Raw genomic sequence first — 21919 nt, 5'->3', positions numbered from 1 at the left:
GCGGCGGTTCGGCGGGCGGCGGCGGCGGCGGAGCCCCGCAGCGCTGCGGCATCCGCACGTCGGACATCATCATCCTGCCGTACATCGTGCTCAACCGCCGCACCTCGGGCATCATCGAGATCGAGATCAAGCCCCTGCGCAAGACGGAGAAGAGCAAGTCCTACTACCTGTGCACCTCCGTCTCGGCCGCCGCCCTGGGGCCCGGCGCCGCCGGCAGGATGGTGGATGCCGAGGGGCGGGACGGGCCCCCGCCGTGGGGCGAGACCACCTGGATCTACCACGACGGAGAGGACACCAAGATGATCGTGGGCGAGGAGAAGAAGTTCCTGCTGCCCTTCTGGCTGCAGGTGATCTTCATCTCGCTGCTGCTCTGCCTCTCGGGCATGTTCAGCGGCCTCAACCTGGGCCTGATGGCCCTGGACCCCATGGAGCTGCGCATCGTGCAGAACTGCGGCACCGACAAGGAGAAGAACTACGCCAAGCGCATCGAGCCCGTGCGCCGCCAGGGCAACTACCTGCTGTGCTCCCTCCTGCTGGGCAACGTCCTGGTCAACACCACGCTGACCATCCTGCTGGACGACATCGCTGGCTCCGGGCTGGTGGCCGTGGTGGTCTCCACCATCGGTATCGTCATCTTCGGCGAGATCGTGCCGCAGGCCATTTGCTCTCGGCACGGCCTGGCCGTGGGCGCCAACACCATCTTCCTCACCAAGTTTTTCATGATGATGACCTTCCCGGCCTCCTACCCGGTCAGCAAGCTGCTGGACTGCGTGCTGGGCCAGGAGATCGGTACGGTCTATAACCGTGAGAAGTTGCTGGAGATGCTGCGGGTCACCGACCCTTACAACGACCTGGTCAAGGAGGAGCTCAACATCATCCAGGGAGCCCTGGAGCTGCGCACCAAGACGGTGGAGGATGTGATGACTCCACTCCGGGACTGCTTCATGATTGCCGCTGAGGCTGTGCTGGACTTCAACACCATGTCTGAGATCATGGAGAGCGGCTACACCCGCATCCCCGTTTTTGAGGGTGACCGCTCCAACATCGTGGACCTGCTCTTTGTCAAGGACTTGGCTTTTGTGGACCCTGACGACTGCACTCTGCTCAAGACCATCACCCGCTTCTACAACCACCCACTGCACTTTGTCTTCAACGACACCAAGCTTGATGCCATGCTGGAGGAGTTCAAGAAAGGTGGGCTCGCGGCGGGGCGGGAGGTGTGGGTGCTGTGGGGAGCTCAAAGGTGTGGGAGGAGCAGCGAGAGGCTGGATTTCTGGCATCTGCCAGCTCCCCGAGCCAGAAAGCTGATCTGGGGCTGGTAGATGGTATGTGCCCCCTGCCTCTTATCCCCACTCCTGGGATGTGTGCGTGGGCACAGTGCCAGGCATGTTTTTTTTTTTTTTTTTTTTTTTTCCACTCATCTGCCCATCGTGGTGGGAACTGCTGACGTGAATATGCAGCCATTGCTCAGCCGCATCTCTCTGTGCTTTTTCAGCTGGCCAGGCAGGAGGAACGAGTGGGCTGCTGGTGCAGGTCCCTCCTCTCCTTCCTGCTCAGCGTGCACACGTGCTGAGATAAACACGGCATTCCCACTCCATTCATAGGCTCGGCTGGCTGCCTTCAGCTCTATGGTTGTGTTCCTGTTATGGTGATTGATGCTTTGATCCGGTGACTCAAACAGTGTCAGGGCTTTGCAATGTATTTGAGTGCACCTGTTTTGTGCTGCACCTTGGATCACGGGCTTTCTTACCAAGGCTGTCCCTTACCCCGAGGACTGCACTCAGCTGGGCAAACACAGGAGCCTTTCTGCATCTCTAGTGTAGCATCTGTATTTGTAGCTTCATAACAGGGCTGAGACTTTCCATCCTAATTGCAGGGAGTGTTGGCTTGGCAGATGTCTTAATTGTTATGAAGTTTTGCTTATGAGAAAATAGAAAAACACTTTTTTTTTTCCCCCCTCCCAATTTGGAACCTGCTCCTCTCTGCAAGCCAAAGCAATGCCCTGAGTGGGGAAAGTGCTTGAACAGAAATAGAGTGGGAGATTTGAAATGGATGGGATGTCTGCAGACTCCCGTACTGGAGGACCGGAGGTGAGGTGAGCTCAGAGCATCGCGTTGTTGAGCACCTCGGTTCTGGGGAGATGATCCAAATAGCTGCATCGGCACCACAGTGAGGTTAGTGGGGTGCAGGAGGGGTGGGAGAGCCTTGGGGTTTTGGTGCTGCAGGATCTGCAGCTGAGATCTGGGAACCTCAGTTATATCACCTAACTGGTGAAGTGGGTTTTGCTGTGTGTGTGGTCATGGTGCTTGTTCCCCTCCGTTATTCTGACTCCAGACAGCACGATGGGGTTCTGAGCTTGTAGCCAGACTCGGCGTGTCTGAAGAAACGAATGTTATGTGGGATGCTTCATTCCCTGTTTGAGGGAGATTAAGTGTTCCTGTGTATTAAAGTAGGAGTCCTCTTATTTAATAGCTGACAGAACCAGGTAAGCATTTTAATCCTGGAATTGTGGCAGAGCTAGAAATGCCTCCTTTTAGTTTTTAAACTTTGTGCTTAAAACAGGCTTTGTAATTCCCCTGGGCTGCTGGGAGCTACAGACCAGAGGATGCTCTTACTGATAGCTAGAGAACTTCCCTTGCTGCACCAGGAGACTTCCCAGCAGCACAAGTTTAGGACGGCTTCCCAGTGTGTGTGCCTCCTGTGTTCTGTGGTGGTGGGTTAATTCAGGGTACTTCGATCCTACCCAGCATTTACTCCCCAGCAGCCATGCTGGTGGGTCTGCATCGACAAGCCTCGGGTTTAGGATGAGCTCTGTCTTAACTGGTTTCTCTTTAAACAAGCAGATACGGTGGAAATAAATGGCTTCCTTTGTCCTTTGAAATGAATGTAAATAACTGATAGCTTGCTTGATCTGGCATAGCACAGTGTCTTTTGCAAGAGTTCTTCAAACTTTCTTCTTCAGAGCAACCTTGCCAAATTCCCGTGAGAATGTACAAATTAAGGGTGAGAATCAAATTGCACGTTGCTCTCTGGTACGACGTTGGAAATAAATAAGCTTACAGTTCTTAATCACCCCTTTCCCACCACAATGACCTTCCACTGCTTGCTTCAAAGCCCTGGGTGCTGCTCAAGGGCCCTCCACTGCTGTCAGTGCAGCAGGCAGCTCATGGGATGGTGCTGCTGTCACTGAAATACTTCAGTCTGATCAAGGGAAGAGGCTTTTTTTTTTTTTAAATTTTTAAAGAATTTGGGAATGAGCTGAGCGGGTGGGGTTGTGAAGCACACTTTTTGGGCAGGAACAAAATATTCTTAACCCAAACACAGGATGGAGGCTCACAAGGAGGAGGTGAAGAGCCAAGCATGGCAGGATAGATGTCCTTATGTTGTTGTGGAGGATGGAGCTGGTAATTCTGTTCTTGTCCTGGTGCTTGGGCTGGCCAGGGGGAGGGTTTGGTGGTGAGCCTGTTCTTCGTGTTCTTTGCCCACAACTGCAAAATGAATGTATGTTTCACTTCTACACTGCCAGGCAAGAAACTTAATTTTGAGAGGGCTGCAGCACATTCCCATTCCCTTGCTGCTCTAATCTCTTGAAGTATGAATAAACATGACTTCTGAAGCAGTCTGCAGAAACGCTTTTCTTCTAGAAAGCATTGTTTATTTTAAAATAAGTAAAAAGCTCTTGAAAGTGGAGCAGTTTTCTATTCCTGTTGACAGACCTCGAACCCCTACCAGTGCTGCCAAGTCCATCTGCCGGCGAGTCGTGCAGGCTGGGTGTACAGCTTGAATCCAGTCCGTTCAGCTCCAGTTAATGCAAGGAAGTACAAGGTGCCCTTTACGTTCAGTCAAGGCCACGCACTGAGCAAAGTCAGGCAGTTCAAAGATGCGTTTCGTTGGTCTGCTGTCATTTCCAGGATCAGTCAGTACCCAGCTCCTAAAGTGCAGCGAGGAGTGGATGAACGACAAAGTCATTTTTGGAAAGAAGCTATGGGCTATCTGTGCTGCTCTCTTCCCCTGTTGATCAGTGTCTGGGCTTTTTTTTCCCTTTTGATAGTTTTCCTAGGGCTCTGTTCAAACGCTCTCTGGCACTTGCTCGTAGTGTTTTTCACTGGCAGGTCTCTGCGTGTGTGATCCCAAATCCAAAGTGTTCTATTTCTAGCTCCCTGCATGCCACAGCTACAAGAATTCAGCTTGAAAAGCCCTGTGTTGTAATACTAATATTTTAAGATTGGCCCACTTTCTACGAGCCATTGTACAGCTGCTCTCCTGGTGGCCTGGACAGCTTCAATGTGCAGCAGTTTCTCAGCCGCGCTCCTCCTTATCTGTCCTTGCAGATCTGGGGACTTGGAGCCGTGTGTTTTGATTTATCTGCCTCTGCTATTAGGTTACAATAAAAGATCAGAGTTAATAACCTATTACAGAGAAGTTGTGGTGACTGTGCAGCAGTTCTGAGCTCTTATTTTCTGAATCACATGGCAGCCTTGAGGAAATTCCTAGATTCCTTATTAAAATTATTACCAACTGGACCATAAAAGATTTTTCTTCCCTAAAAACCTTGTCAGATTTACTTGATAATCTCTTCTTCACGCTCTGTTGATCTTGTGTCATCTTTTTTTTTTTTTAATAGTGTGCATGTTTAGTGTGGATGTAGGACCTTGTCTGGTTCTTTTCCAGTCCCTACCCTGCTCCCAGGAAAGCCACAGGAACCTGAAACCTAAAGCTCTTACTTTTAATGGTAACAGAGAGGAATACCCAGACCTATTTACTCCTCTTTTGAGTACACAGATGATCATTTTGGCAGCAGGTGAGACAGTGAGCCCACAGACCCAAAGCTCAGCGTTGCTGCTGTTCTGGCCTGAGTTCTTTCTGCTGAAGGTCACTTACCTTTGTGGTACTAGTCCAGCCCACATTTTCAGGTGGCTGCTTTCCTGGTCCCTTTCAAGTTTTATGGGTTCCCATCCTGATGAGTCCAGGCTTCCCATAAGTAACCCTTATGTCACAGATCTGAATTGTTTTCTGCCTCATCTAACAGGTTGTCTGTCCCTGAAGCTGTTTCTCTGTTTAGGGCTATGACTGCAGCATTACCAGAGACAGGAAGAAAGTACATAAATCCCTTCTGGAATTATCTAAGGCACGTAAAACACCTTCTTGGAAACAATATCGTTTTCAAGGCTGCTTGGCTGATAAAAGACAACTCCTTTGATCCTTCCAGAAAAATTCACGTAAAGGGAAAGGCATTGAGGTCCAGCATGGAGACTTCATGTGTGAAGAGGATGGGGGAGAGGTAGGTGGGAAGGAATTTGCCACCAAGGTTGGGAAGACTTAGCCCGATGCGCCTGCGGATTTGTTCCCTGACCAGAAATTGCACGTGGGGGTGGGGGCTGCCATGTGACAGAGGCTTCTTGGCTGCCTGACAGCGTGGCACCCACAGGGTCAGCGCTGTCAGGAGCTCTGCTGCCCTTGCAGAACAGTGGGGATGTGTGCCTGCAGCGCTGGCAAGGGCAAATGTGGGCTGCTGCAGGAGGCCCTCCTGCTGGCATGTGGGAACAGAGGTGTCAAGGGGGATGCGTCTGAGAACAGCTCCAGCTCCTCTCGGGGTCCTGGCTGCTACACTTTTTTAGGGCCCAGGAGAAGAAGAGCAGTAGATGTTTCAATCTGACATTTGTGCTGGGAAAGATTCTTGATTGCTTTCTAAATGATTGCTGGTGTCTCTTGTTGTTCAGCAAAGGCAAGATGATGCCATTTTCTCCACGATGTTTACCAAGTTAGCAAACTCCTTTCTACTCTGAAGCTGATTCTGCAAGTGAACCAGCTTCCTATCTGCTTTCTCTTTGTCTGTAAACGTTATCTGTCACAGGCAGAGATGTAAACTTCAGCCCTGTCTGCATAGGCAGCAGCATTTGATGGCCAATTTTGGAGCAGAATGGAGAGGAGGGGCAAAACATTAACTTCTGAGCAAATTCAGTAGCGCAGCAAAATGATCAGGTAGTGCAACCATCTCTTACCAAGCTATGATTCAAGAACTTCTGAAACCAAATACGTTGTCTTTAATAAATAGCCTACAGGTTTGTTTCTTTCTGTGAGTGCGTCTAATCAGCGCTGAAGCTTTGTCAGCCTTTGTGTGTAGGTGAACTGTAATAGGGTGATATCTTCCATCAGTTGCTTTGTGACACGAGCGGCAGAAGGAGATGGATCTAAAGGTTGCAGTGCTGATCGTGATCTCTGGAGAATGCTAAACTAGGAATGAAACGCTATTGCAGTTTTGCTGCTCAATCAAAGGTAGGAAATATTAGAATGGAAGCATCTGTACAACTATTATTTGGCACTGTAGTATCATAGAATGGCTTGAGTTGGAGTGGACCTTGAAGATCATCCGGTTCCAACCACCCTGCTGTGAACAGGCTTGCCTCCCACTAGATCAGGCTGCTCAGGGCCTGGTATGTAAGCATTATAACACAGTTTTTAATTATGTGGTTATTGTCCATTTGAGATCTCTGGGTAGCCATGTGATGGAAGAAATGAATCTCAGATACTCTTCTCAGCCTCCTCAGTGCTCTGTGCTAAAGCAAATTGTCAGTTGTTTAACCTAATGTAGTAATGTAGCAGATCCATCTTTTTTTTTTTTTTTTTAATTTCATTTGTCAAATCCATTCTGATACTTAAATATCGAGTCATTAGCAATTGCAGGAGTACTCAGCAGCAAAGCCATCCAAAGACAGTTTTCCTTTTGGCATGCTGTAGTATTGCTCAAGTTGGTTATAGAGGAAAGGAGGCAGCTGGCCAGCTCACGTTTCATAGACGTTCAGTGCCCCAGTCCACTCCCTTCTCTGTTGAAGGAATCAAACGCTATAGTGCCTGGGACTGTGGGCAAGGTTTTTAGGTCACTTAGCTTGGAGCATCACTGACACTCAACTGGAGAGAGGAATAGTGTCGAATTTTGTCTAGCTCACTTGGAGAGCAGACGTTGTAGTATAGAGGAATGAAGATCTGGAGAATTTGAAGGCCTGTTTCTAAGCACTTTACAGTTTATGCTTAATATTAAGAGTCATAAGTCAGATTTACAGGTGCTTCGGCACCATAAAGTGGCCTAGAATGAAGGGAGTGGCTGACAGTGTGTGGAATGGATCTGTATCTCATCCTGCATTACTTTTTCCATTAATACTTAACAAGAGCTCTCTTTTTCATTAGCTTTTGGGCCTTTTTAGGGCTGTGGTGCATTTGCCAGTCTGAGTAAACCAGTTGCACTTCTGAGTCCTTCTAAGTTTGACTAATGGAGCTTATAAAACTCAGACTCGACTCAGTCTCCTCTGAACCATACCCTGGTGAGTGTGCCCTGGCACTCTACTCAACTTGACAAGATCCTAAAATACAGCCTACCAGCTACACATGGGAGTGCAACTACTTGGTGCTAATGAGCTATGGCACATGGCAAAAAATACCGGATCAGCAAGTTGATACAACCTCAGTCACCTGTCAAGGTCACAGAGTCCTTTCAAGACCATCTAGTGATGGAGTTTTGTTTCACTTTTTCTGTGATTACACTGATGAAATGAGATCTGTCAGTAACTTTCTTCTGATGGAATCCACCTCTTTTCTTTGGCCTAGGAATGAACGTGGCCCCATAGCTGCTGGCAGAAATTCTGCTGGGTCTGGATTAAAACGTGAGATTGCAAGATCAGAGCACAGAAGGTAGAGAGATCCCTTTCTTAGAGCAGATCCCATAGAGCTTGGAGAGGAGCTGCATGTTGCTTCGTCTTGACAGTAGAGCTGCATGTACCTGATGCACAATGGCTGGGTCAGCTTATCTTTCCATTCTTGGTCCCAGCAGCATAGAGGCTTTGATTCTTCCAAACTTGTCTCTAACAATTCTCTTTTCTGTCTTCCATTACTCAAAAATACTCTCTTCTCTGTTTATCGTTCTGCCTGTACTAACTTTTCACTCTGGAGTGTCGTGAGTAGCGGCCCTTGGAGACCTTTGAGCCATTGTTCTTGTGTTTTGTGTTAAAACTGCCTGGCAGCATTGCAGACTTCTGGTAGACAGCCAGTTTTCACTGAACAGAAGAGTGATTTTCAGGATTTGCTACACTCCTGTGTTGTTTGTGGGACATCGAAAGGGCTGTCTGTCTTTGGTGGCTGTGTTGGTTTAGTGCACAACCTGTAAATGCAAGAGATGGGTGACTGGGTTGGCTGGCTTGTTGGGAATTAGGATTCTCACATGGGTGTTTGGTTATTTTTGTGATTTAAACACGTGAGTCAATCTTGCTCTTTACCTACTAGTGATGATATCAGTTTGAGAGTTCTTGTAAACAAATTTTAGAAAAGCAACTTGTCATTGAGTTGTCTTCAAATACCCAAAGCCCTAGACTGAACAAAAACCTCGGAGCTAAAAGCTTGTTTGTGTGGGACTTGTCTCTTTGTGTTGAAGCATTTTCCTTGTAAACAAAGTTAGGTACAGTAATTTCAGTGTTTAAATATGAAGCAACAGCCCTTCTCATCAAGGTATTGTAATTTGAAGGGTAGAGCGAGTGTGATGCCTGTCAATCTGGGAACTGAAACCTGGTGATTACTGGGGCCTCAAGAGTTATAAGTTAATGTGATTCCGCTGCAGTTACTAATTAACCAAGCAAGAGCTTTGCTCCAGCCGACAGAGCTGGGGCCAGGAGATGAGCGCATACATTTAGTACAAAAGATCTGTATGGTTTTGTTCTCTGTGATGCTTTCCGTTGGGATTGCACCATGCTCTTGCTGGCAGTCCTAAAAGGATCACGCTTCAAATGAGAGTGATGTTGTAACGTTGCTCCCTGTGGGGTGAGCCATGTCATCAAGCCTGGCTTCTCACTCATTTACCTGAGGTTCTCTCCTGCAAGAAGCCTGAATGAAAGTTGTTCTTTTATAGTGAGCTTTTATGGCGATATAATCTCTTAAGCGATATGACAGTGTCACCCACGGCTGTTGACCTTTATGGAGTGGAGATGAACGAGGCTTTTTTCCCTACTTGTCCACGGTAATCACAGCAACAAAATGCTGACTCTGCCTCCGAGTTGGTCGCTCTGCTACCAACAAACAGTTCTAAGAAGGATCTTGCCATTTCTGGTTTCCTTCCAGCACTCCACCTCCTGCTTTCGGAAGATCGTCCCGCCTGCCCTTTGCACTGTGGGGTTCAAAGTGCAGCCCTGCTGAGCAGGAGCCTGCAGGCCCCCGTTCCATGCAGCAGTTATGTGAGGACAGGGGTGATCGGGTGCCCACTTTTATTGCTTGTGAATTGCTTGTCAGCGATTTCTGGTTTCCTACAAAAAAAAAAAAAAAAAAAAAAGGAAGACAACCTTCTGCTGGTGTGAACTTGTTCTTGATAAAAATTTATATCTGGCACCAAGAGTAGGTGTGGCTGTGGGTTTTAGGCAAGCTGCAGGCTTAGTTTTTCCTATCTAGCCTGGAACATCTTTCCGTTTGAAGCGAGTACAGCTCTTACAGTTACAATTCCTGAACGCAGCAAGTGCAGACAGGGGCCCCAATTTAGTATTACAGGGCACCTGGTAAGAGGCTTCAGTTAAATGCTGCCCTGGTTCTGTATGGCTGAGCTGTGAATTATCCAGTAGCGCTGACTTGAACTCCAAGGGACAGCACTAAACTGGTTTTGCTTCAGGATGGATAAATGATGTGTTTCTGCTGTGTGAATTCATGTTTTTTGCCCATGCATAACTGAGTTATGTGTATAGAAAATAAAAGCTGAAAGCAAAAGTTTTTAGTGTTGTGATGGAGTAGAGTGAGGGTGGTAGGCCCAAGTTTGATGAAGGCTTCTGGAGTAGGTCTTGCTGTCCAACAAGAGAGGAGAGGAGTAAGGGATGCCCCACCAGAGGGTAAGGTAGCTCACAGTATGGGCTGCTTTATCCTCCTCTATAGATGCATGCTGGTTCCCTGCCCTCACTGGAATAACTTTTATCTTCTCCTTGGTATTCTAGTCTGTCTGGAGCCTTTTGGGGTGGTTAGGGTTGAGAACATCGATAACCCCACAGCTAAATTCAAGGACTTCACCATCCTCACTGGGAGTATTTTTCTTTTTGCTTTTAGTGCAAGCACTTCTCCAACACAACGAGAATGGGATTTCTCCCAGAGAAATCAAAATCCCTTTGAAAATCATTATTTTTTTCTCTCTAGTTGAAAATCCTGTACAGTGTGCTTCAGACTCAACATCAGCTACTAAATGATTGCTAATTTGCAATGACAAGCTTAAAATCTTCCTTGTATCATATGTTTGCATGAGACGCTCACAGAGATCATAACAAGCTTCAAGTTTTGTTCCTTCTCCATATGATAAAGTCCGCCTCTCTGTCGTAACCAGGACTGACAGTTTTGTAGCTCTGTCTGTTCAGTTCAAAAGGCCCGAGGGGGGTTATGATCGCTAATGTGGAATTGCTTTGCCAGTAGCTTACTGGTTTAATCCAGCTCGTGTTGTACTGACTGAAGGCTCCCAAGAAAAACCTGGACGCAACAGAGCTGCACAGTTCACCCCACAGGCAGTCTTGGTGGGGGGTGAAGTCTTCCCAACATGGGAATCCCCTGAGGTTAGAGGTGGAGGAAGGCAGCTGAGGCAGTGAAAGAACTTAATTACCTACATAATGGATGCAGTCTCCAAAAACTACAGCAATCTGGTGCTTGATGCCTGTTGTAAAGTGGAACCTGTCAGTGCAGTAGTAGGGTATGCAGCCAATATGCAAGCAAATAAAGTAGCTTTCTTTTTTCTCCTGCTTTTTTTCCAATGCCCCGGCATGAAAGGTGGGGCTGAAGGATTCCCCATGCTGCCTGATGCATCACAGATGGGAATCCCAATCTCTCCTGCTCTCTGCAGGGGCACAGCTGCTGCATATAGGATGAGATGTCTACCAGGTAAGCTCTGATGTCAAGGGATCCATTCTGATGATGTTCTTCTTGCCTTCCAGAACAGCTATTTTGAATTTCCTAGTTTTTGCTGTGAACTTTCTCTTTTATTTGTGAGAAGCAAAGTGGGGAAGGGAGTGGGGAGGACTGAAGACACACATACATCTGAGTATTGAGGGGCACTTTGTTTTCTGACTCCTGGCCTGAAAGATGGTTTTGAACATATTGCTTGCCTGCTGTTTGAATGTGATCCAGTGGTAAGAGGCCTTAATATGTTTCTCCTTTGTAAATCATCAATCTCACATCTTCCAGTGAAGGAAAGAATTTGGGAGAACAGCTTCCAAGAGTAATAGCCGTCTCAGCCCCATGCAATACACAGGCTCCAACTCAAAAGTTCCAAGGAAAATATTCAGAGAGGGGAAACTTGTCTAGCTGTATCCCTGACCATTTCCCTGTTAGGCTACTGGGTTTTGAAGATAGATCACTTTTTTTAAATTTTTTTTTTTTTTTTTTTTCAAATAGATATACAGCCATCCTGGAACTAATAGCTATTTGGAATATCTTAATCCATGAGCCCAAGGAGTTCGTTTAACAAATGTGGCTATATGAACGGGTAATGGCTGAACTATATTATCAGACTGTGTTTGATTGATGCACAAGGGAGCAGGCAGTGAGGCTGGTAGGAAAAGGTCCACTTACAGAATAAGAGTTTGCGCTGGTTTCACCTGAGATAAGCAGAGCTCTCCATTTTGCCAAGATTCAAGATATTTGCCATGTTTTTTGCATTCACGTCACCCACTTTGATACTGTGTCAGAGAAGTGCAGCCAAGAGTGTGATGTTTTTGAAGGGGAAGTGTTGGGACAGCACTGGGAAATCCAAAAGATCAAATTTTCATATAGGCTGCAGTACATTTTTTGTGCTTCAGTTACTTTGCTCTAGAATGAGAACTAATTTTTGTTCTCTTCTCTTATACTGGCTTACACAAAACCATTTTGCAGATATGTTTCTGCTTTTCTCCTGTAATTTTAGGTATATAATAAGAGTTTGGTTTGCTCTTCATGTAAGAGCATGATGGTTGCAACTTTCTGTGGACTGACAGTCCCACTAATGACTCAGATTTTTGTTTCTCTTGCCCTGAGGTTATTAACTGTCAATGTCTTTATTTAGCATCATCACTCACTGCAAACCGTTGTGTAGTACTCTTGGCACTCTTTGTTGGCAGAAGGTGAGGAAGGGAGAGACGGGGAGATAGTAGCTACAGGTGAGATGAGGCCATCCGCTAAAGGAGTGGAGAGACAGAGTTAAGGTGAATGCCCTGGCAGTTAATGGTTTATTCTGTGTAGTTTATGGATACTAAAATTACTGCCATAAAGTTCATTGTTGAGTGATTTCTAACCCCTTACTGACCCAGTAGTTTGTAATCTGTTTTTTTTTCTTACTGCATCAGAGGCACCATTTATCCTTTTTATCCCATGTGTCTTGGCTTTTGTTTTCAGACAGCTTTAAAGTAATGTTCAGTTTATGATTGATTGCACACTAAATGTTTTTCTGTTTTTGCTGGGCTGAAAACCTAGTAGGCAAGTGTTTAAGTGGCAGGACTGTTGTTATTGCTTTAATTCCCACTCTAGTGCGATATAGAATCATAGAATCGTTTGAGTTGGAAGGGTCCCTTAAAGGCCATCTGGTCCAACTCCTCTGTATTGAACAGGGACACCTACAGTTCCATCAGGTTGCTCAGAGCAAGAGAGACATGCAAGTAGCTCTCCTTTCTGAGAGGTGACAAGGTGTTGACCAAAGTAAAGCAAAAAACCTTGCCTCCATCAAGAGAAAGGAAAAGAGCTTGAGACTTCCTGTGTCGGCTGGAAAGGCGGTTTTGCACCATGGACAGGGGTTTCTCTTGGGATAATACAATAGGTGTTTATAATTGCGGTCCTTTCAAAGGGATCTTGAGTCCTCTGGGTGAGGGCTGCAGTGCCATAGGTCCAAGCCTGGTCTCACTGTTGATGAAACTTGATCTGAAAGGGATGGCTGAATTGGGTTTTTCCCCTTATTCTATATATGCTGTTGTGAGACAGGGAATAACAGCCCACCAGCCTGCTATTTGCCAACTATTAAAGGCATGTGCATCATGTGCAAGATCTTGATGCATCAGCCCCGCTTTGTGGTTGTGCAGGCTCACTCTTCTGTATAGCACACTCCTGCTTTGTCTGAGTGCATTGGCAGACTGGATTCTCCTGCTTGTGTGATGGTGTGGTGGGCCCAGAGCCTAGGCTGGCCTCACATACGTGACACAGAACTGAAGGAATCTGTGTCCTGTTGATACCATCATCACTGTGTCTCTTGGTGCTTCTGTTAATGCCTTTAATGTCTGATTAAAGTGTCTGTTACAACAGAAGTTCGGTAGTGGGCTCGTAATCAAGAGCACCATTGTGTTGTGCCAGCGCAGAGAGTTTTTCTGGAGCTGTGACTGTATTGTTCTGTCTAGCTTCATCCTGGTTCTTTGCTGTTTTGTGATGTGGAAGGTAGGAACAGGAGGAGGAGCTGAGAATTTTGCTGCTTATTCCATTCAGAAGATGGATGTCACTGGAACAGTGGTGAAGACCTGATCTATTTCCTCTTCCTTCTCCAAGGAGAGAAGGCCTAGGAGGGAAGAGGAGGACAGGGCCTCGCTCCTCCTCCTTCCCTTGGCTTGCTGAAATGAGGGATGTGTGAATTGCGACCTCCAGTGAAGCTGTAAATTCAGAAATCTCATTGGAAAAGTCACTATCAGAAGTAACAGAAGTGGCTCTCTGTTTTTAGAGAAATATACTTCTTCTTGGTTTTGAATCCCTTTGTGTTGCAGCGGGGCGATGAAGGGTGTGATGGCAGGCGTAGGTAGGACAGCCCCAGAAGGACATGCAAGGACGAGATGGAGTGTTGCAACCTCAGAACTGTTAACCTTTACAAGCCGCATGGGGTGGATGTGTCATTGCCTTCACCCCCACTCAAGCACATTTTTACCTGTGACATACTGAGCAAATCGCTTTCTGCCTCAGAGATGGCAGAGGGTTGCTAAACCTGTTTGGCTTCAAGTCAGTCATTCTGGGGATTCTCCTCATCCACTTGTGTGAGGGTCAGGAGCTACAAAAGCCCTCTCTTCTTGTGTCTGAGGTCCTCTCTGCAGGACATGCACTTAAGGCAAAAGCTTTTGTGTTGGTTGGTTAAGTTGGTTGAATGTTAGTGAGTGCTCACAAAGATCGGTAGATTGTCCCTCCTGGGTCAGATAAGGAAGCTGCAGTGCTTATGGGGAAATGTACAGCCCCAGTTTAACAAGCCAGTGACTCCTCACAATAGGGGGGTGCTTGAGAATGGTGCTCAAAGATCTTATTAGAGAAGAAACTGAACGTTAAACTCAGTTTGCAGTTTGTGATTTAAATCTAGATACTAAGATTACTGCTTGATGTATGTATTTAAAACAAAACAAAAAAGCTTAGCAGTTCTTGAAGACAATAGTCACGTGCTTCTTATTTTCTCTATGAGAATAAACTGGTTTTAACATGCGTAACTGACTGCGTTAACGTCCGTCTCAGTGCTATCATTCGCTCACAGATGTGTCTTGACAGCGATCATATCTTGGGAAATGGCACATTTTTAGTGGGTGACAATAATACTGAACAAAGCCGTTAGCACTTCTGTGTGCTCATGGTTTTTTCTTTTTTCTTTCAGATATTGCAACCTCCTCCAAAATGGTTGAGACAAGGCTGAGTATGGGGGTGGATGGGAGGAATCCAGGAACTCTGAAAAGGGGGAAAAGTGCTGTTATTCAGTGTGTGGGAGAAGGTTAAAGCATAAAATACAGAAAACAAAAGCTATGATAGAAAAGTAGGGAAAAATAAGAGTAAAACCTACTGATTAGAATAATTGCTGAAGTATGTGACCTTACTCTGCTGCTCCTGTCACAGCCAGCATGCTCCTGATTTGCTGGTAGGGCTTGCATGCACTTCTGGTGTGTCTCAGTTATCCATAAAGTCACTAAAACAGGTGCCACAGACGTAGGCAAACAAGCTCTCTTCTTACTGCTCCACCGAAGGATGTGACTCACTGCTGAAGTGATGGTTCATTTAGCAGAGCAGTTAAACTAAAAGTGTGAAACTTGTCAGGGTTTCCAGTGATAACTATTTCCTTTGGATATTTCTTGTGTTATGGAGACAGCAAATAAAATTTTGACTGTGGGCGCTGGCCTATTAGGAATCGAATTGGAGATGTAAGTTTAATTTATGTGAGCCTCAACACAGGTAGCTGCTTGGTAGATTCAAGCCTGCAGAAAAGTACTAATTTGATCCCTTAATCTGTCAGCTCATTCTTTGCTCCCGTTTTCTATTTGGGTGTTGTAGTTTTGGCGTGTTTTTGGAAAGGGCACTGGGAAAACTAGCAAACATTTTTCAAACAAAAGATGGTTTGTCTTCATGGCTGAGAGGGCTGATTTGGACTTGCTCTGATTTTTTTTTTGTTTGGAAAACTGAAGTTCTTAGAAGTTAGATGGCCTTGGCTTTCTTTGTTCTCCTCTGTCTCAGACATCTGTATCAGCTCTCTCACCGAGCTCTTTATCTTGCTTGGCTTTTCTGTGGATGCCTGGAGGCCTTGGCTCACATTCTCAAGAGTGTCCACTGGTTCAAGAAGCCATCACTGCTATCAAATTACCTTGACAGCTGTTGTCCCATTTCATATTTGCCATCCCCTCCCCCTGGTTCCCTTGTGATTTTTGGCAGAAACTGTGGCTATTGAGCAATAAAACTTGGATCTGTGAATCCTGTTGCTGGTGGGAAAATGAGATGAGAGCATACTAGTTAATGCCTTGCAACTTGACTTCTTGCTGATATATAATCAGTAGCATCTTTGTTTAAAAACAAAACCTACCACTAGCTACTCTGTTTGTGGTTCAAGTGGATGGTTCATTTACTGTTCACCGGGAGTTGTGTGATAGGTGCTGGTCTCCTGTAATGGTACACTCTGCATAACAATATATATGACCAGACAAGCTCTTGATCTGAAGCCCTTGACAAATTCCTATGCCTAAGGACTGCAAAAACAGCTATGATGCCCATGTTAATGAGTATTCCTGCAAAAGTAATCCATAAAGACACTGTTCACTTTTGTCTTTGTGTTTGTTTTATTTCCTGGATTTGCTTACCCTAGGATAGAGCTCATGTAGTACCTTTTAGTAGACATTAAAGATAACCCTACAATAATTGATGAGTCTTGCTTGAATTCAAATTGACAAAATGTAGAGGTGGTGTTTGTTCGGGGATTTCACTGCCTTTATTTTTAACCATAAAGCACTTCTGAAAAGTGACAGAAGTGGGACCAGCTATCGTAACAGAGCTGCCATCTCTGAAATCCTCTCCTTCTGAAGATGCCTTGTATTTCCTCTGTCAGTTGTTTCAGAAGTTGGCTGATGCATGGCACACTCTAATCTCTACTGATCATTCCTCTTGTCCCTGTTGGAACATGTCAGCAACTAAATTTTGTGTAAGATACTGGAAAAATTAGGGAGGAAGGAAGGAGCAGGTCTTAATTAGAAAGATGAATGAATGACAGAAAACGATTGAGGCATGCAGAACACTCAGTTCCAAGGAACACATATAGGAAAAGCAAATTAAAAAAATTCTTTTGCTTTCAACATGCATGATTTACTAGCTGATAACATTAGTGTGAAATGTAAAGCTTGTAAAAGTCTGGATCAGACCAGCCTTAATGCATGTCTTACAGCTCCGAAGTACTGTGCTGAAGGGGGAAGACTGGGCTCCTTCTGCAATGTGTGCTAGAGCTGCTTGGTGCGCGTCGGTGGGCAGGGTGTTCTGAGCAGCTGGTGCGTGGTGCTTTGTAGGGAATGGAATCACAACTCTGGGCTGTGGCTGTAAATCTGGAGGCCTGTGCACCATCCCGGTAGGAGCCAGTGGGTCATGGCACGCCATGGGCTCTCAGGTGCTGTGGATCCTTCTCGGCTGTGCCAGGGGGCAGCTGGGGCGCAGTGTGGCCAGCTGGGATGTCAGGGGAACGTAAAAAACGCAGGACTGAAGGTGATGTCCTCTGACTTGGGAAAGTCAGTATGTCAACATCACCCTGGAAAAGAAATATAAGGGAGTAAAATAGAGAACGGATTGCATCTATGTGAAGAATGCATGAAATGCCCCTCTGCTAGATGTTGTGTTCGGGTTGCAAGGTGAGATGCTCAGTTTTCTGTTGCTGTACAGGGAAGTAACCTTCTACTGTCTTTCCTTGTTCCTGCCCCCTGAAGGAGAACAAAAATCTCTATTTGGTCTACAACTCAATTGAAGAGATTAAAAAAAAAAAAAGTTTTAAATTATCCTTCCTGCCCTGCATCCCTTGATACTCTAGCCCTTAATGTAAGTTTAAATAAGGTGCTCCTTGGGCTAGTCAGTTACTGGAGATCACAGAAAGCGCTAGAAACGCTTGAGTGTCCTGCGATCCTGGCAAGTCTTGCGTTACGCAGCTACGGTTATTGTAGCAGTAGGAGACTTGTTAGTTTTCCATCTGCAGTTCCCAGTGAACGTGTCTGCTCTGCGGTGTGGACTCCTGCACGCTTAATGTTAAAATAGTTCTATAGCTTTCAGGCATCTTGCATTTCAACTATGGGTGGAGAAACAAGTGTTGGCCTTCAAGGCAGGGGTTTCAAAGCTTTTTGATATCAAAGGCCATGTTGACAACTTGGCAAGCGCTTGTGGGCCCATGTGTGTTAGATCTTTAGGATATGAGCTGACTTGCTGCAGGCGTTGGAAAGGATGTTTTGCATTGTTTAAGTGTATTGTCAGGTGTGCTAAGCCCTGTCTTTGCAGTATGGCTGCTGAAGTGTCTCCTACTCTCATGCTGGCTTGGCTTGCTTTGCTGTCAGCCACAAAGGGGCTAATCTGGTCTCCTCCAGCTCCCGTCTTGCTCTCCAGTCTCCTCTACTTAAACCTGTTCTTGTGGAGAATCCCAGCTCCTCCAGCGGCTGTGGAGTCAAAAGGCAGTTTTTGGGGCAGGTTGTGGGGTGGAAGAAGGAGGCTCAACCTCGCCCTGGTGTGGGAAAGCAGTAGGATTCTGCAAACCCAGGAGAGCTGCCGGTTCTGGCAGGGCAGAGCTTGTCTATCCTGGTCAAGGTCTCAGAGGTCTCACCAGGTTACTTGCTTGTTGACTGTTTGAAATACCAGCATGTAGCTTCCGTTCTGCTCTTGCGCTTTCCAGCCTTACTGAATCAGCTCTGCTTTCTCATGCTGAGTGCGATAACTTTGTTATTTTGCTGCACTATTCAAGCACCTTTGGGATGGAGGATGGAGGAACATCTTACCAATACTTAAAGAACTGTGCCGTACCTCTGTAGGGAGGCTTGTTTTCATCTTGTGAGGCAAGTACAAAGGTCAGTGCTACAACAGAGTGCAGAAGGATAAATGCAATGTGCTTCGATATACAAAAGGCTTTAAGATCGGCTGTGCTGGTGTGGGGTGCGCCAGGATAACTGGGTGCTTGTCTGGCTCATGGATAGAGGTTGCAGCTTTCTGGAAGGAGCAAAGCAAGCTTAGGTGCATCTGCCTTGAAATGCAGTCAGGTTTTGGATTTGGGGTGGAGGCTTGCTTTCAAAGCTGCATTGCTTTGCATAGAAGACTAAATACCAAATCTGTAGCAGTTCGAAGTGGGAGCAAGTTCTCCTAATGCCCGGTCATGTGCTTTCACCACAAAGACCCTGTTTCTTCTTTTACTTAACTGAAGAATTCCATTAGATCAAAAGCTAGTTAAGGAAAATAGAGCCCCATGTGGTCCTGTGTGGTTACTTAGGCAAGTGCTATTTTTAGGAATCCCAATTGAGTAAGCCCTGGCTCTCGCTGCTGTTGAAATCCATGGAAGCAAAATTAAAGCTTCTACCTTCCTCTCGGCCGCATGCAGGCCACTTGGCTCTGCCACCTGTTTGTCCTCCCCCAGCTCATTCTCTGCCTCGCGGGGATTTGTGCCTTTCCAAGGGAGAGTTAATCAGTTCCTTGGGTGTGGGAGATTTGGAATAAGGCAGGGAGGAAGTAACGAGTTGTTCCCCTTCTGCACCTCTGAGGATCGTTATCAGAGATGTTAATGAGCTCTTGCCCTTCAGCCCTAAGGTTCTGCCTAACGCTGTTTCTCCTCTCTTTAGCTCTGTGGCCCAGTTCTGTCCAGGTGTGGAAGATGCTTCTGGCCTGCTTTTCTGCCTACCAAGAGCAGAGAGCTAAGGTGTGCAAAATGTGACTTGTCTACGGATTTTTCACCTCTGTGCTGCTGGGTGAAACTTCTTGCTTGCAAAATATTCTCTTTAGTCCATCTTGTAGGAATATTTTTTCTTGGGGTGGGAAGGTGATCATAGAAGAAGGACGACTTCTAATCCAAGAGGAATGATGAACAGATTCCTCTCCACAATGTCTCATCTCTGCTTACAGCATGTAAAATAGATATTTAATTGGTTATTTTTGTGAGTATTTTTCTCTCAATCAGAGCGGAAAAGCAGGAGAGGGATAAGGTAGAAAGCGTGGCAGGAGAAACAACAAGAGCTAAGGCTGGAAAAGCTTTGGGAGTGTGGCTCCAGGGAAGGCCTACTGAATGCTCTTGAGCAGGCTGAAAGGGCTGAGAAGTGGATACTTCGTTCTGATTCATACTGCTGAAAGAAAATCAAACTGCCACAGTTCTAAGTAGAAGAGTAAGTTTGTTGCAAGTACTTAGTTCGAAAGTGAGGGTGAACAGTGTTGGGAGTCCGGAGAGCCTCTCTTGGCTCATAATTTTCTTCAGGTTGTGTGACCTCTGCTTGGAGAATGCAGTGTCTAAACAAAACTAAAGCAAAACCCTTCTGAGATCTTGTATCGGGGTAACGCTGGTATTCCTGGGCTGTGTGGAGAAAGCATTGTAATGTTCTGTGAAACATTTGAGTTCCTTTAATGCAGAGCGAGTAACTGGTTACCGTTGAAGCCTGGCTGATATTAGCCACTTGCTAATGTTTAATGACAGGCTTAAGTGATGGGAGGCTGGTCAGGGATGACCTTTGGTAGTTGGTGTAAGTGAAGTTAGATGATTAGTTTTCTTAATGTTTCTTAAGATTTCTCCATTTGAAGATCCGATGTGAGCCTGACCATGAAAAGAGTGGCCTTACTAGTAAGAATTGCATGTCTCGTTGGAGTTTGTCAGTCCAAGGGATGTGTAGAGAAGGTGCAGGTTACTTGAACTGAAGCAGTGCCCTCAAGCAGCAGTAGCAAAGTGTTAACCTCGAGATAGCTCTGTTTTTCCATCCACATCCACTGGCACCCTTGCCTGTGCTTAGAATATAGCACACACAACACTACCATACCATGTCCTCAGTAGTATGAATGTGATTGTGTTGGTGTACAAGGCTCAGGGGTATGTAACGGATGATAACTGTTTGATGATAAATGATTCTTCTTCTTTTTGTATCAGAAATAGTGTTTCCAGTAGGAGTAGGGAAGTCATTCTCCCTCTGTACTCAGCCCTAGTGAGGCCCCACCTCGAGTACTGTGTCCAGTTTTGGGCCCCTCACTGCAAAAAAGACATTGAGGCCCTGGAGTGTGTTCAGAGGAGGGCGACAAAGCTGGTGAGGGGTCTGGAGCACAGGCCTTATGAGGAGCGGCTGAGGGAGCTGGGATTGTTCAGTCTGGAGAAGAGGAGGCTCAGGGGAGACCTCATCGCTCTCTATAACTACCTGAAGGGAGGTTGTAGTGAGCTGGGGGTCAGCCTCTTCTCTCTTGTAACTAGTGACAGGACGAGGGGGAATGGCTTCAAGTTGCGCCAGGGGAGATTTAGGCTGGATGTTAGGAAATACTACTTTTCTGAAAGAGTGGTCAGGCGCTGGAACGGGCTGCCCAGGGAGGTGGTTGAGTCACCGTCCCTGGAGATGTTCAAGAAACGTTTAGATATAGCGTTGGGAGACATGGTTTAGTGGGGTTGTTGGTGGTAGGTGGATGGTTGGACTAGGTGATCTTGTAGGTCTTTTCCAACCTAGCTAATTCTATGATTCTATGATTCTCCTGGGTGCTCTCTCTTCCTCACCTGTGGCTGATACAGCTCTGATGGTTAATATCTTCTGTAGAGCAAGAAGGGCCTCAGAGCACAATGTGAAACCTTCTTGTGTAAAGGAGTTGTTCTTGTGGCTGTTGGCATTGCACTTGTGGCCCTCGCCCTTTCATGCTGGGAACCTGCAGCCCATTTCAGGAGACTGCCTTCCTACCATTTCTCGTCATGTCCTACAATGCTTGTTGTGCATTTGGAGTGTTTTTTGGAGCACTTAGCTATATAAAACTGTTCTACTTAAACTTAGCTTTCTGGAGAGTATTCAGAGACCAAAGAGGATATGGTTGTAGCTTCTCAAGGCTAGCTTCTGTCTTGATGATTTAGAGGCTTTACTACTTCCCATCGCGGAACAGAAGCTTAAGGAAATAATCTCAAATTATTTGAAAAATGTGGAATAGATAACTTGGCTGCCCTTCACATGGACTAGGGACCAGAGACAGCATCAGTATTGAGCTGCTGTAAAGATTAACTGTACAAAACTGCATGACTGGGAGTCAGGAACTTTGGTCATGTAATATTAATAACAGTCTGTGCTGTAAAAGAAATTGAGGTGATGTCATGTTGCTGCAGAGTCTCCTCGCTGCAGCTTAACTGAAGAACAGGCCACTGTCAAGGCACAGGGTGGAATTAGGGGGATGCAGCATCCAACGGTGACAACCAGTGAACTGCATGGCAAGATCAAGTTAACTGAACAAGCATGGCATTTCTTGCTTGTGCGCTTGTAATTGGAGAAGAAAATGTGCACTGTGATACTGCTTGGTCTGTCAAACTAGTTCTGTAATGGTGCCTTTTTTTTTTTTTTTTGCCAAACCTCACACATTCTGGGTGGCACCATGATGTGTGACTGTTAGTTAGCATGCTAGTCAGCTTTTTCTGACTTTTTTTCTTCTCTTAAAGTTGTTGTTTCACTAATGGTATTTTCCTATGACTTTTTATTATTTCTGACATCCCCAAACTATATATATTTTGCTT

General features: G+C 46.0%; 1 protein-coding gene across 1 annotated transcript in view; it reads left to right on the top strand.

The window, feature by feature from the left end:
* The window catches only part of CNNM2 (cyclin and CBS domain divalent metal cation transport mediator 2), a gene marked incomplete at its 5' end in the record, with an annotated part of 106620 nt that continues 84706 nt past the window's right edge, over positions 6–21919 (top strand). Inside the window, one exon of the mRNA XM_021398556.1 lies at positions 6–1194. Coding sequence (XP_021254231.1) covers positions 6–1194 — 1189 coding nt within the window. The remainder of the gene's footprint in view (positions 1195–21919) is intronic.

This window comes from Numida meleagris, chromosome 5, assembly GCF_002078875.1.
Source record: "Numida meleagris isolate 19003 breed g44 Domestic line chromosome 5, NumMel1.0, whole genome shotgun sequence".
Taxonomy (NCBI): Eukaryota; Metazoa; Chordata; class Aves; order Galliformes; family Numididae; genus Numida; species Numida meleagris.
This window is presented reverse-complemented; position numbering and strand designations above follow the sequence as displayed.